The sequence below is a fragment of the Salvelinus sp. IW2-2015 genome, linkage group LG4q.2 (genome assembly GCF_002910315.2).
Source record: "Salvelinus sp. IW2-2015 linkage group LG4q.2, ASM291031v2, whole genome shotgun sequence".
Classification (NCBI taxonomy): Eukaryota; Metazoa; Chordata; class Actinopteri; order Salmoniformes; family Salmonidae; genus Salvelinus; species Salvelinus sp. IW2-2015.
The window spans coordinates 2,080,564-2,094,656 of record NC_036843.1 but is presented as its reverse complement, the minus strand read 5'-3'; the positions used below and the strand labels follow the sequence as shown (position 1 = coordinate 2,094,656).

The following is a 14,093-nucleotide window of genomic DNA, read 5'->3' as shown; positions in this document are numbered from 1 at the left end:
ACCATATGATTTGATAAGTGTTTCAGTGTTTTTCTGGCTTATATGATATTCAAGTAAAACTGGAGCCAGCATAATTATCTTTTAAACAAATCATTTGCAGTGACTTATAGACATATGTACTTAGTTTTGATTTGCAAAAGACCATGTGGAACATTACATGCTCTGCTGTGGCAGCGGACCAAAACCATTACTGCATATTCAGTTGTAGGTAGATCAGATAGGCAGAAAATAAGTTTGTCAAACGTTGAATGACTACGAAGATTAGGGCGGCAGGTAGCTTTGGGACAATATTGTGAGTCTATATATTGGTTAGACTCCCTGAGCTGTGCATAGTTCTGGTGGCTGGCGACAAAAAATAACCCTAACACCAGGGTTGGGGAGTAACAGATTAGATGTAAGTTTAAATTTGTTCCACCTGAGCRAGTCTTACCACAAGTCAGACCACTATGATGACACACCAAATGTGTTTGATGGATTGCGGGAAAAGAGCAGGAATAGGCTTTTGTAGGCTACAGTCCAAGCTATGTCTTCCAATGGTGCGACTGCTGTCAGCATCCAAAGATTATCCAACTTGAATAAACGCTTGGAGGTAAGGATGACAGCAGTGTAGTCTACAGCGATACGGATGTCACTTATTATTGACATCTACATAGCGCATTGATGTGAATCACACTGCTGCWCTCTCATTTAGCTATTTGTGCCTTACGGATTGTGGTTGTTGTGGATGGCTGTTCACAAATCTGAATGTGTATCTGAACCCAAAAATGGTTGAATTCAATACATTTAAGCTGCCTATCAATCATTGTTTTTAAACACAGTGGACAGCCAGTGAAAATTATGCTCTTGCAACAGCTGCATAGTGTGGATCACAGCCTATGGAATAAAAGTGGGGCTTTTAATGCTTAATCTAATTCATGCTGATAAAACAAATCCATAGGCCTAATGGACACATGCTCAAACTCGCACTTTTGATTGCCCTTTTAAGTCTATCTGTAGTTGCTACATCCATTTTTGGACTTATAAATTATACATATTCATGTAAAGATATAATTTAATCGTATTATTATATGTACTGGAAAGCGATGGGTTAGAAGAAGCCTACATAACCAACCCATAAAGTAAAATGTAACATCCATATGGCCAGCTATGTAACCTTAACATTGATTTATCCTGCAATAGATGTCATTCAATTGGTAACATACATTTTTGTCTTCTTCTAATGCCTCTTAAGGGCAAAGTAATCTAAAAGTAACTGAATGTAATCAGAYTACGTTACKGAGTTTGGGTAATCCAAAAGATACATCACTGATTAGAATTTTGGACAGGTAACTAGTAACTGTAACGGATTACATTTTGAAAGTAACCTACCCAAACTTGCGCTACCACAATATTACCGGCTTCACCAAGAAAAAGTTCTCTGTCGACAAAGGCATATGTATAATCTCAAGGAACTGTATTTGTAAAGTGAAATGTGTCCCTCGGTATTAAAAAAACATCTGAATCCAACTTTGTCTGAACAGCACCATATTCCTTGAGTTAGACACCAAGCTGCCATTAGACCACGCACTTCACGAGTATATGGTGTGGTTCGGACAAAAATTGGATTGAGACGTTTATTTGATAGCAAGGGTAATTTCACTTTATGTCTGGTAAGTAGAGTTCATAGAGATTATACAAATGCCTTCGTTGGCAGGATTTTTGTTGTTGTTGATGTAGTCGCCTATATTGTGGTAGGGTTATTCTCGGTCACGACCCACCAGAACGATTCACAACTCAGGGAGTCCAACCAATACACAGACTCCCGATGTTGTGTCCCAAAGCTATGCCGCAGGTAGCCTAGTGGTTGAGAGCGGTGGGGCCACTGGTTCAAATCCCCGAGCCAACTAGGTGAAAAATCTGCCGATGTGCCCTTGACCAAAGCGCTTAACTCAAATTGCGCCTGTAAGTCGCTCTGGATAAGAGCGTCTGCTAAATGACTTAAATGTAATAAAAGACAAATTAACTTCTCTAACAGTGCTGAAGTTACATATACATACAAAAGCATCTTTATTCAAAATACAGTCGCAGTTTTGACAAACAATTCCAGGCACCTTTACATCATTCTCTTTATCCTTATGCACTGTTTCCAGTAAAGCCCTCTTGGACCTGGTACCCTTGGCATGACCACGGCGCTCCAAATGAGAGCCACGATCTGTCCCCCCTTCCTCTCTGTCCTCATTCCCCCTTGCTATCGCTCATCCCCTGGGTCCCCAGAACACTCTCCAGCCTGCGTTGCCGGATGGGAGGCAGCTGGTCGTAAGTGTTGAAGCCCAGCTCAGCGTCTTTCTGGGGCAGCCTAAACAGCAGCAGGTGGCTCCTCAACACCTAGATAGGATAGGACAGATGTTAGGGGAGAGGAGGAATGGCAGGAGGATAAGAAGGCTGTGGGGAAGGAGTAAGGAGCAGTGGAGAGATGGAAGACCCCGGGGGAAGGTGAGTGAGTGTGTACCTCATCAGTCAGGTAGTGAGTCTTCCTCAGGAGGCTGCGACGGGCTGTTTCCACCTGCTGGAGAGGGGAGACAAAAGCCTTTCAGAGGGGGCGCACAAAAGAAGACTACAAAAGTGTTCCTATTCAAAGTACAGATCCATTCCAAATCACCCTGAAATTGCATAACCCCGAAGAGCAGTGGGACCTTTCTATGAACTGCAATGCCACCCAGTTGTCATCCGTGTCGCTCAACAACACTGACCCACAGCCTGGGCCTGTGACGTGCTCTGTACCTGTGACGCTGCGTCCTGGGAGAAGATGAAGGTGTTAAGGTGGGACAGAGCCACCACGTAGAGCACAGGACACCAGCACAGCCTCAGTGTCCCTGTCACCAGCGCCCGGAAGTAGAGGCGCAGCAGAGGGAGAGAGTCCTCCGGGGGTGACGTGAACCTCTCCATAGGGACGGCCAGCTAGGAGGAACACAGAGAGAGCGGCTCATTTAGCCTCTCTTTATGTCACATGTTTTAGACACATTGTCAAATGGCACAACGTTGCAGCAAGTGACAAGAGCCCCAAGACCTCCATCTACTGGCTGTCTACACAATAATGTACCCTGTGCTCTCTACCGCAACATTCAATCCAGTGTGCTAACCAGCCTCCCTCTCACCTGTTCCAGTGTTACCCCTAGGGAGCGCAGCAGGCCCACGTGCTCCCCAAACAGAGTCAGCCTCATGGTGGCACTGAAGCGCCTCTGCAGAGGCAGGAGGATGACGCAGCCAAACAGGGGGTCCCCGAATGACACCGCCTCAAACTGTCCCACCAGGGCAGAATAGAGGTCATTGAAGGAGGCCAGGCCTGTAGGAGGGGAGTTGAGGTCCAGAGCCTCCAGCTGAGATGGCCTGGTGAGCAGCCTGAAGAGAGCCCAGGTCAGCCTCTGGACAGGCCTCTCCATGAAAAGATCACTGGAGCACAGGAAGATACAAGCCAGACGGGCCAGTTTGGCTACAGGTAGCACCACCCTGAGGGCATCCTCCCTCCAGACCTCCAGCAGCAGCAGCCACTGCAGGCAGTGTGTGACCGACTGCACTGCCCCCGCAGGGAGCGACTCCACCTGCAGGCCCCCTCCGTCCGGTGCACCCGCCTGCTCGTACAGGCTGACGAGTGGCAGGAAGGGCCAATCGGAGGGGAGGGAGGGTCCAGAAAGTTCTGGGAGGAGCTGGGTGTTGAGCCAGGGCGTTCTGCCCAAGTGGAAGTCCCTGGAGGAGAGGACAGAGGGCTCCATGTGGGCCAGGTGGGAGAGGTAGCAGCCCCGGACAGAGGGCAGCTGGACACAGGCTTCCCTCAGCAGAGGACCCAGGGTCTGGAGGGGAGGGGCGGAGCACTCCTGGAGCCGCAGCTCAGACATCTCTGCAGCCTCGGGCCCTCCAATCTGACCCTCTCTGGAAGACAGGGAGAATGGAATAGTTGAGCTATACAGCACTGAGTTCAAATACAATAGGGCCTTTACAAGAAGACTAATGAGGCAGGTTGGCAGTGGCATCAGAGGAATACCAGCTATAGAGCAGTGATCTAACTTAAAGTGAAAAGGTCAGGAGATAGCTCCGGAGGCTACTATTTGGTGCAACCTCGATATAATGCGAGATGGCTTAGCATGACATAGCTTAATATCCCGTTGGAAAGGATTTMTAGTCATAGTCCTCTCACTCAACAACACCGACAAAACACAAAAGAGATTACCATGTGTTCTAAATAGTCCATCTGCATAGCAGACCAGGGTTATATTTATTTATTAGGTATATTTATTTTCTATCATATACTTGAGCTGGGCTCAAACACTGTTTGAACCCAAAGTCCCATCCTGAGGGGAAAAAAACAGTGCACTTCATGTGGACTTGAGATCAAAGCCCTTAGTCGTGACCTTTTGAAAACCTGCTTCACATTTATTCCTGAAACAAATTAGATCCAGACAATGGAAATGTAAAAACAAAACAGAATGTCAGAATTTGTTTCAAGAATTTAAAAAAAAATTGTGTGCTTAGCAGAACAGATGCTGTGTAAACATAAACCACTCTACTGCATAGGGTACACAATGCCCACGGGCAGCCCACCACTACCATAAACTACATACATTTGCAATGAATCAACCATTTTTTCCCCCCTGTGTTGTGCCAACATTTCACATTTGGGCATACGTTAATGCACCGCAAACCACCCTGGCTGAAGTACATCTCCTCTTTCAACAACAATGTATCTTCTGGCCCTGCACCTCAACACAACAAATATTTCACTACATTGGAATTCCAGAGTTTAAGTTCTGCTTTATGAAACTTAATTGGAGGAGAGCTCCTTTTGGGTTGGCAATCCTGCTGTGAGGAGAGGCCACCATGTATGTACATTTGCCCCGGGGAACCTTCCTAATTCCATAGACAACACTCGTGAGAGCATTCGCTTTCAACAGAACTTGCCAAAAAGGAAATGAGAAAACCTCATTACCTTGTCTTATATCATGTCTGTATGAAATGTGATATTGTTTGAAAAAATGAATTATTAAAAAAAAAAGAAGCTTCATTGCCTCTGGGAAGACTTCTACCTCTAGTCTAATGGCTTCGAACCTATGACCTACTGAGTAATGAAGACAGTATCACTAAAAGACTCACGGTATGAAGTCTTTGTTGAAGACCATGGTGGCCATGAGTTCATGGGCCAGGTATTCACTGCCAGGTAATAGCCAGGGAAGCATTACCAGAGACACGTGGTGAAACAGGGCAGCATGCTTGGCCACCTCTGGGTCAGTTGGAACCTGCAAGCATTGAGTACAAAACGGTAACTCATCCAAAATGTCCAAATCACACAAAGATGATCATGGCAAACTATCTGTATGTGAAATATTTAACGGAGGAACTTGTCAAGGGACAACAAGCGGAGACATCAGACGCATAAACATGTACATATGCACCTCTTAACAGAATCACTGGTCTGAGATACAAAGTGACTCAATGACAACACAAGATGAGCCTACTGGGCGATGATAAACAGCATGACCCTGAATGACTAGATGGGTACCAGTCTGTTTGGCTAACATTCCACTCCTTGTACTCCGGGTCAAATGCCAATGGCAGGAGTGGAATGATAGCTAAACAGACTGGTACACAGACTAGCCTAAGACTGAGTGATGGAAGTTGGGCTCTATACACTACCAGTCTACAGGCCAGCCTCAGCAGCAGGTAGAGCAGGTGGTGTTCATGACGCAGGACCCAGTGAGACAGGGTGGGCTTGGCTTGGCCACAGCCACGCAGGTATCCTAGCACAGCCTCAAAGAGAAGGAGGGAGCTGAACTGAACAGAGAGAGAGAGAGAACATAGGAGAGAGATTAGTCCTGGGCCCACTAGCCCACTGTAAGGTAAGAAGACAAAGACATGAATGTGAATTGTTTGTTACACATCTCAGAATCAACCACTAGATGGCGACAGATATTCATTCCGTTCCACGCAGAACAACACTAAAAGCTTGTTGTTTACACCGGACAGATAAAAGTCACATTTAGAGAGTAACTACAGCTTCATAAGGACGTACTTTGCGGACCAGGCCTCTGTGGATGCTGGTGAGGGTGTCCAGGAGGTAGCACAGGGAGGTAATGAGGGGGAAGGGGGAGTTGGGTCCAGGCAGACCCCCAGCAGACGTCCACCCGGCGCAGTGCAGACCAGGCAGACTGGGGATGGTCTCAGGGCCGGGGCAGCAGGACTGAGGGTTACATACTGCCGAACTACACCTGGGAACACAACACAGATAGATCACAACAGAGAGACTACACACTCCCAGAGTATCATCCTACAGCACTGGATCAGGGGCTAGACAGAGAAGGCCCAACCACACAGAAAGAGCAACATCCCCTCCATTAAGCTCTGCAGTAAAGGAGTAAATCACCACAGATGTAGCTCTATGCTTCTAAGTAGATGGGACTCACTTGAGGTTGTTAATCAGGCTGTGAACAGCCTCATGGGACAGCAGAGGGAGAAGAACCTCTGAGGTCAGCATCTCCAGCTCCTGCAGACACTCCACTGGATTGAACGAGCTCTGAAAGGGTTGGCACACCAGATTAGAGACGATGAGTAAAAGCAATGAGCTGGCCAATGATTTTCTCTATTTTTGCTGTAGACTTGCTTGTGTGTTTTGGATCATTGTCTTGCCGCATGACCCAGCTTCGCTTCAGCTCATGGATGGATGGCCTGACATTCCCCGATACACAGCCGTTTCTTTAATGATGACAAGTCGTCCAAGTCCTGAGGCAGCAAAGTATTTTTGACCGTTGGTATGAGGTTCTTACTGTGGAATGCAGTGTTTGGTTTTCGACAGACAACGGGGGCCCACGTCGTCCAAAAAGTAGACTTAAAGTTTGCCAAAAAGCACCTGGAAGCACCTTTCTGTTCGGTATCAGAGAATTCTAAAAGGGGAATGTCAGGCCMTCCATCCGCGTGCTGAAGCACAGCTGGGTCATGCAGCAAGACAATCATCTTAAACAAACAAGCATGTCTATGTCAGAATGGCTGAAAAGCAAGACATTTCACGTTTTTGAATGGCCTAGTCAAAGTCCAGACCTAAATCYGATTGAGATGTGGCAGGACCTGAAACGAGCAGTTCATGCTTGAAAGCCCACAAATGTCTCTGAGTTACAGCAGTTCTGCGTGGAAGAGATGGACAACATTCCTCCACAGCGATGTGAGAGACTGATAGACAACTACAGGAAGCGTTTGGTTGCAGTAATTGCAGCTCAAGGTGGGACAACCGGTTATTGAGTGTAAGGGGGCAATTACTTTCTCACAAGGGGAATTGGGTATTGCATAACTTTGTTTAGTAAATAAATTAAATAAGTATGTAATTGTGTTATTTGTTCACTCAGGTTCCCTTTAATATTAGGTTTTGGTTGAAGATCTGAAAACAGAACATCCGAAAGGGGGCAAATATTTTATCACAGCACTGTARTGGAAGCCTATTTCCAATCTGTACTGATGAAGGACGACGAGAACAGGCAGTTAGAACTATTTAGAAACAATTCTGGTCTGATCTTTTAATTCCCTTGTTGAGTACTGCTATAGTTTTTATACAGTCACCTGGATGGAGAGCTGGGAGTAGAAGGCCCCCATGTAGACAAGGTAGGCCGGCACCAGTCTCAGGGTGCTCTCCCTCTGGACTGGCTCCCCCAGGGTTCTCACACAGCCCTTCAGCAGCCCCAGCACTGTGGGCTGCAGACCTGTCACATGACCCCACRTCACCGGGGGTGGGGGAGGACACTCGGCCCCCTGGGAACTGTAGTGAAAGTAGAGGTTTGGCACTGTTGAATCCAATGGCTATCAATACAAAGCAGCACATGATGGAGTCACATGAAACACRTCAAAGCTGCAGAAGTGAACATAGTTAGAAGTAGTAGAGATCCAGAGTGTGTGTTACCTGACCAGGCCAGCCTGCAGCTCCTGATGGCAGCCAGCGGTGTGTGTGACGTGTGTGAGCAGAGTGAGGAGGGCCTGGAGCCTGTGGAGCTCCAGGGTCAACAGGGGGTCTGAGGGGCGCCAGGACCGGTGGGCAGACTGCAACACTCTCACCAGGATGGGGTACAGGTCCCTGGTAATGGTAGAGGGAAGAAAATGTTCTGCTGTACTATTCACCCTGAGGGACAGACTTGTTTTTGACRCAGCTTTTCCTGCCATGTATAATCTAACACCAAGCAATTATACCCATCTGATCTAGGTTGTCTGTGGTATTAAGCAATACCTTTGAACATGAAATTAGGAGGAATAATATTTTTTTAACACAGCGTGTCCAGATGGCTTATTACGGCCCCACCATCCCCCAGGAGCCTAGAGATATACACTGAATGTACAAAACATTAGGAACCCTTGCTCTTTCCATGACATAGACTGACCAGGTGAAAGCTATGATCCTTTATCGATGTCACTTGTTAAATCCACTTCCATTAGTGTAGATGAAGGGGAGGAGACAGGTCAAAGAAAGATGTTTAAGCGTTGAGACATGGATTGTGTATGTGTGCCATTCAGAGGGTGAATAGGCAAGACAAAAGATTTCAGTACGTTTGAACGGGGTCTGGTATTAGCTGCCAGGCGCACCGGTTTGTGTGTGTCAAGAACTGCAACGCTGCTGTTTTTTTAACGTTCCAACAGTTTCCTGTGTGTATCAAGAGTGGTCCACCACTCAAAAGGACAACCAGCCCAACTTCACACAACTGTGGGAAGCATTGGAGTCAACATGGGCCAGAATCCCCGTGGAACGCTTTCGACGCCCTGACGAATTGAGGCTGTTCTGAGCGCGTGCAAGGTGTTCCTAATGTTTTGTACACTCAGTGTAGGTGATTGTTTGGGCGTTTGAAGACCAGTGACTCACGTGTACAGGTTACAGGCCTGTCCGTAGCTGGCTGCAACGGCCCACAGCCGGTAGGCCTCAGTGCTGACCYTCAAGGCCTCCTCTGGCTCCAGCAGCAGCTCGCTGGGCTCTGGGGCAAGCAGACGAGACAGACGCTCCCGCGCACCTAGAGAGTTCAGCTGGGGAACACAGTCAGGGTGACTTCATTCTACTAGTCTATTAGACAAGATCATATATCACATCAAGATCATAAAACACTTATGCATCACTCCATCACATTGAAGTTACCCAACAGAAGAAAGCGTAGCATTACTACATGAGGTAAGCTGGCAGTTGGGTTTGAAAACTCTCTCCAAACTTACCAGCCTGGCACAGGCGTGCCTTCCAGTGGTGGCCAGGACGCGTAGCAGCTTCATGGCATTGGCCACGGGCAGTCCGTATGCAGACTGGGGCGTGGGTGAGGCGGGCACTGTCCAGGAGCAGGGCAGGAACTCTGACATAACAGTCTCCATCAGACGAGGGCAGTCCAAGACCTGCAGTGACAGTCCAGATAGTAGTCATACTACAAATGTTAACTCATGTCAAGAGGCTTATAGCTAATAAAACCAGAGAGCGGCAGAGATATGCCAGAGGGAATTGTGGGCAGTGTAGTTGATGTTACCTGAGTGGCTGCAGAGGAGGAGTGTCTGGCGATTCGGATCAGGACTCCCAGCATGTCCTGGACCACCCTGGGTGACGGGCGGATCACCTCGAGGATGTAGCGKAGCCTAGGAAGCAGCTTCATCCTCAGTAAACCCTGAGACAGAGAAACAACACAGCCGATAGCTTTACACAATGCATTTATCCCTAGCACTACYCCACAGGGTGCAAAGACATTGAGGTGCAGAATCACAGAGCGAGCGATAGTGGAAAGATAATGGAGTGTTGGGATGATTAATCAGTCTGCTCTCTAGTCACCTTAACGACATCATTCCTGGCCACGTCATGATCAGTCTTCTTCTCTTCCTTCTCTTGAGCCGTCTCTCTCATGACCTCAGGCAGCCCCTCGTCTTCCTCATCCTCCTCTTCCTGAGCAGTGGGCAGTAGAGGAAAAGAGGCCAGCCCACGGAACCATGAGAGAGTGCTGTCCAGACAATCCTGAAACAAGACAGGGACAAAGATCCATTTTTTTTACCATGGCACCCTCTAGTGGTGATGATACAAAGTGCACTGTGTGCAAGGTCTTTTACCTCGTCGTCTGAGGACACCAGGAGGGCTCGGAGTGCGTGCACGGCGGCGGACATCACTCCCTCCACATTATCGTCCAGTGAGAAGCGCAGCAGGAAGAGAAGGCCAGCATCCAGCAGAGTGGACACCACACTGCCTCTGAGAGCGGCTGCAAACTCGCCAGCCCGCGCCTACAGGAACACCGATCTCCAATGTTAAAGCAGATTCAACTGTCTTTTGATGTGATCGAACTGATTGACAGGCAGTACCTTGGTGAGGATGTGGGCCAGAGTGTTGAGTGCCAGGCTCCGCTGCTGGATCACCTGACTACGAGAGAGAAGGAAGAGCTCCTGCAGGGAGTAACCAGCCAGCTGAGGGAGACAGAGAGAAGACATCAACAGGCAWATTCTCTGGAAAAACTTCCAGGAGATGTGTGTTCGTGCACTATGCTGACCTCAGGCTCCTCTCCGTGGTGGTGAAGACCAAGGTGGGTGGGCAGGTCCTCTGTAGGCGGGATCAGGGTTCCGGCAAAGTCAAAGCGAGCCTGCATGGCCTGTCAGCACAGAGACACAGTGATAGTCACTAGATGAGACAAACACACAAGCTCCTCGCATCTCTTGACAACGTGTTCCGTGTAAACAGTAGTTAGTACCTGCTTGGTTCCTTTCCGTCTGGGGGCAGGCAGGTCCCTGATCCATTCCAGCTTCTCTGGCTCCAGCTTGTCCATGTGCACCCACTCCTTCTGAGGCTTGACTGGCAGGTCCTCCTCTGGAGAGATACATGGTGGTAATGCATCATTAGTACGATAATTAGCACTATTTGTAAAGCACTTCATGGGCTAAATATCCAAAATGATCTAGATCTGAATGGAAACCATGTTTTGGGGTGACTCGAATGCATCTAGAGTTACTCTAGCACCTCAGTAGTACATTTCTCTCCTATCAGTGTAATGGATAATAAAAGCTTGTAATGCTGTCTGAAAACAATCCAAAATACTGTAGGCACGCACTGTGGTCCAGAAACGGACAATCATTCTTCCTCTATGTTCATACAGTATGTCTTGGGCTTTCCCCCACGATCTCCACTACACAAAGTGAATCTGAATTTGGCCGGCTTCCTTTTAATCAGGCAGATTTAAATCAGTGTTCAGCCCTGGTATTCTAGTCACGGAGCTCCAAGGCGTCTTTTTTCTGCAATACGAAATGACTTGTGCAATTAGTTGAAAGGAGAGGGGAAACAGTTGGCAGACATCCAGGTGTGCTTGGACTGACAGTGCAGAGGCAGGCTCTCTCGCTAATTCGTAATGGAGTTACAGCACATTTGTAAAATGTCTTCTACCTTTCATTGGCGGTTGGGGGGTCGGTTCGTCCTCATCTTCCTCTCTCTCCATCTCTACCTCCCGAGGATTCTGATCTGGCATCATGACGGTTTCTTGTAGACGCTGTTCCCTGCGTCTCTCATCCTGGGAGTTGGAAGGCTGTGGGGCAGAGGCTAGGGCTCCCTGTGCCTTACGAGACCTCACAAAGTCAACAAGTCTGGGATCTGAGAGGTACACAATATGATTGAAGGTTTAAAAGGCTCACATTACCAAACACAGCACACAATCCTCAAATAGCAACATGTGCCTACCTAGCTGACCCAGCAGCCTTTTCTGCTCCTCCAGGATTTCGCCCTTAGACATGGCCTGTAGTTTGGCCTGGTTCTCCTGTTGGATCTTCAGCATTTCTACTGTACTGTCTGACCCACCAAGTCCCTGGCCAGACACCAGCCTGGGGCCCGCCATTGCACTGAATCCTGGAAGAAAAAGAGAGACATGAGCAAGTTTTCCCAACTGAACAGTTTAGTATTGGCTGGCAAGTGGGACAGTACAAAAACAAACAGGACATCCCATTCAGTGCAAGCCAAGTTGTGCCTTCAGAGTAGACATCAAAGTACGAATTATTGTCTGCCAGGAATACATTCTTTTCAACTTTATGAAATTAATTACTGGAACTCTGGTACTTACTGTCAAGTCTAGAGGGAGGTTGATCCATCTCCATGGTGGACTCTGGAGAGAGGTTCAGCACCTTGGGTCCAGATGTTTGACCCCTGGATTCTGGTGCAAAGTATAAAGGGGTATTTCCCTCTTTTATTCTCTGTGCTGCAATCTGTCGGGCAAAAATGCTCCTCTTTTCACCAGCAGCTGGAACCTAGTGAAACATAGCATAGTTTAGAGGAATAGTTTGTGTGTTTATCCATAACTTATGAAGCACCATTCTGGATTAATTGTACCACATTTAGTATGAAGTAAATTCTGTAGTAACTGATTGATCCTCATAACAAAACTGAGCAATTGAGCTCCTACCATGCTCTCCATCTCAGGCCGGTGTAATACTTTAGGAAAAGCAAGGCTTGTGAATGCTGGTGAGGACACTGGTGTAGTGCTAGTGTCCCTTTCCTAAGGGAAGAGAAGCGAAAGTGTAGGAGTTGTTGTTGAGACACAAACAGAACTGTGTGTGGCTCTGCTGAGCAGGAGWTAGATGGCGAGAGTATCACTCACAATGATCTTAGAGAGAACAGCACTGATGTGCGTGTCATGTCTGTCCAACCTCTCCTCTGGGTCCTCATCCTCGAAACGAACACGATCGACTTTGAGGCGAGACTTTTTGGGAGGTGCAGGAGTCAGAGTGGGGAGCTCATCTGGAAGATCTGAAGAAAGAGATGCACAGCATCATATTATTAACAATCAGAAAACCTAAAGTTGTGTTTGGGCTCCCCGCTACACACAATCAACTATCTTACAAAAAGGCGTATGACAGACTGTTACTATGGCTGCGTTTACAGAGACAGCCCAATTCTGATTTTTTTWWAAATGTACCAATCAGACCAACTCTGAAAAAGATCTGATGTAAAAAATATCTTATGTGATTGGTCAAAAGACCAATTAGTGGAAAAAAGTTCAGCAATGGGCTGCCTGTGTAAACACAGCCTATGAACCTTGGATTGTGACCACATCTCTCTGGTCTCCTTGAGCCCCCTTGGAGTCTCCTGATCTCTTGTCTGGCCGTCGGACCACATTGACAGTGGATGGGGTCCCCGAGGAAAGAAACCTCTCCTGCTCTTGTAGGAGGTCAGCCTCCGAGTCCGTGGGCTTGGGACGCCGTATCATCACCTTACAGATAAAGGAACATCTTAGACAAAAGGATTTGACGATCTGTAAACATAGTGGGGTATCACACAATACGGTGTATGGCTATGTATTACTTTGTTTAGGTACAGGGCTGTGATATTATACTATTACCACATCAGAAAATAACATTTTAACTAAGCTTTCAACCAATCACATTCTCATCGTCTCTCACCTAATGGTACACCATATCATGGCAACACCTCTCCTGCAATTTGAATGTTAACTATCTTAGCTAGCTGTTCAAGAACATTGTAATTTACAGGCAAGGATCCAGCAGCTAATAAACAGAGATCGTGCCTTGAAAACCTAGCTAATAGTTATCATCACATGTTCATGATCGCAAAGTGCTCAGCTAGCTAGCCAAAGTAGCTAGTTGGCGTTAGCTTGCTGGCTAGCTACAGCCGGAGCATTTCCTGCTTTATTATATGGGACCGTTGCAATGCCAAACATTAAAAAACTACACGTATTTCAATGTATTTGTTGAATTCACCTTTAGTAAGAAATCCTCTGGGTTATAATTCACAGAAAAATGTACACAACGTGAGTGCAAAACTCAAAAACATCCACTAACAAGGGGGCGGTTACTTCCTGTGAAAGTGTGACGCCCACAAACCCGACTTCAAAATAAAAGTTATTAGAAATTCCACCATGAATGCATTAGAATAGAGTAATAACACAGCTAGAACAATGAGACAGATTTTCACTGGATGTATAAATATGAAGCATCGGTTGACGTTTCTACTCACTACCAAATATGGTGATGAGAGGAAGCCCAGTGGTCGACAGTGGGAGAATATGGATTTTGGCCGACATTCTACCAATCTTCTCATCGAAGAAACATTTGATCTCAATACAGTTCTGTTTCCAAAACAAACAGTT

General features: G+C 47.1%; 1 protein-coding gene across 2 annotated transcripts; it reads right to left on the bottom strand.

The window, feature by feature from the left end:
* Positions 1 to 2,017: 2,017 nt before the first annotated feature.
* LOC111963125 (RNA polymerase II-associated protein 1) lies at positions 2,018 to 14,056 on the bottom strand. 2 transcript variants are annotated; one of them, XM_070443320.1, is made up of 25 exons: positions 13,961 to 14,056; positions 13,022 to 13,196; positions 12,585 to 12,733; positions 12,390 to 12,482; positions 12,051 to 12,234; positions 11,675 to 11,839; positions 11,384 to 11,587; positions 10,698 to 10,813; positions 10,500 to 10,598; positions 10,315 to 10,416; positions 10,069 to 10,236; positions 9,797 to 9,976; positions 9,501 to 9,635; positions 9,202 to 9,372; positions 8,861 to 9,018; positions 7,913 to 8,083; positions 7,576 to 7,771; positions 6,432 to 6,541; positions 6,041 to 6,236; positions 5,665 to 5,802; positions 5,125 to 5,267; positions 3,135 to 3,906; positions 2,761 to 2,937; positions 2,489 to 2,545; positions 2,018 to 2,364 (listed from the first exon to the last, which is right to left on the bottom strand). In XM_070443320.1, the coding sequence occupies exons 1-25, from the start codon at positions 14,042 to 14,044 to the stop codon at positions 2,215 to 2,217; spliced, it is 4,293 nt and encodes a 1,430-aa protein (XP_070299421.1). In that variant the 5' UTR covers positions 14,045 to 14,056; the 3' UTR covers positions 2,018 to 2,214. The 2 variants fall into 2 exon arrangements, with proteins under 2 accessions (XP_070299421.1, XP_023842128.1); XM_023986360.2 differs by lacking the exon at positions 13,961 to 14,056 and adding an exon at positions 13,705 to 13,807.
* Between the last annotated feature and the right edge of the window lie 37 nt (positions 14,057 to 14,093).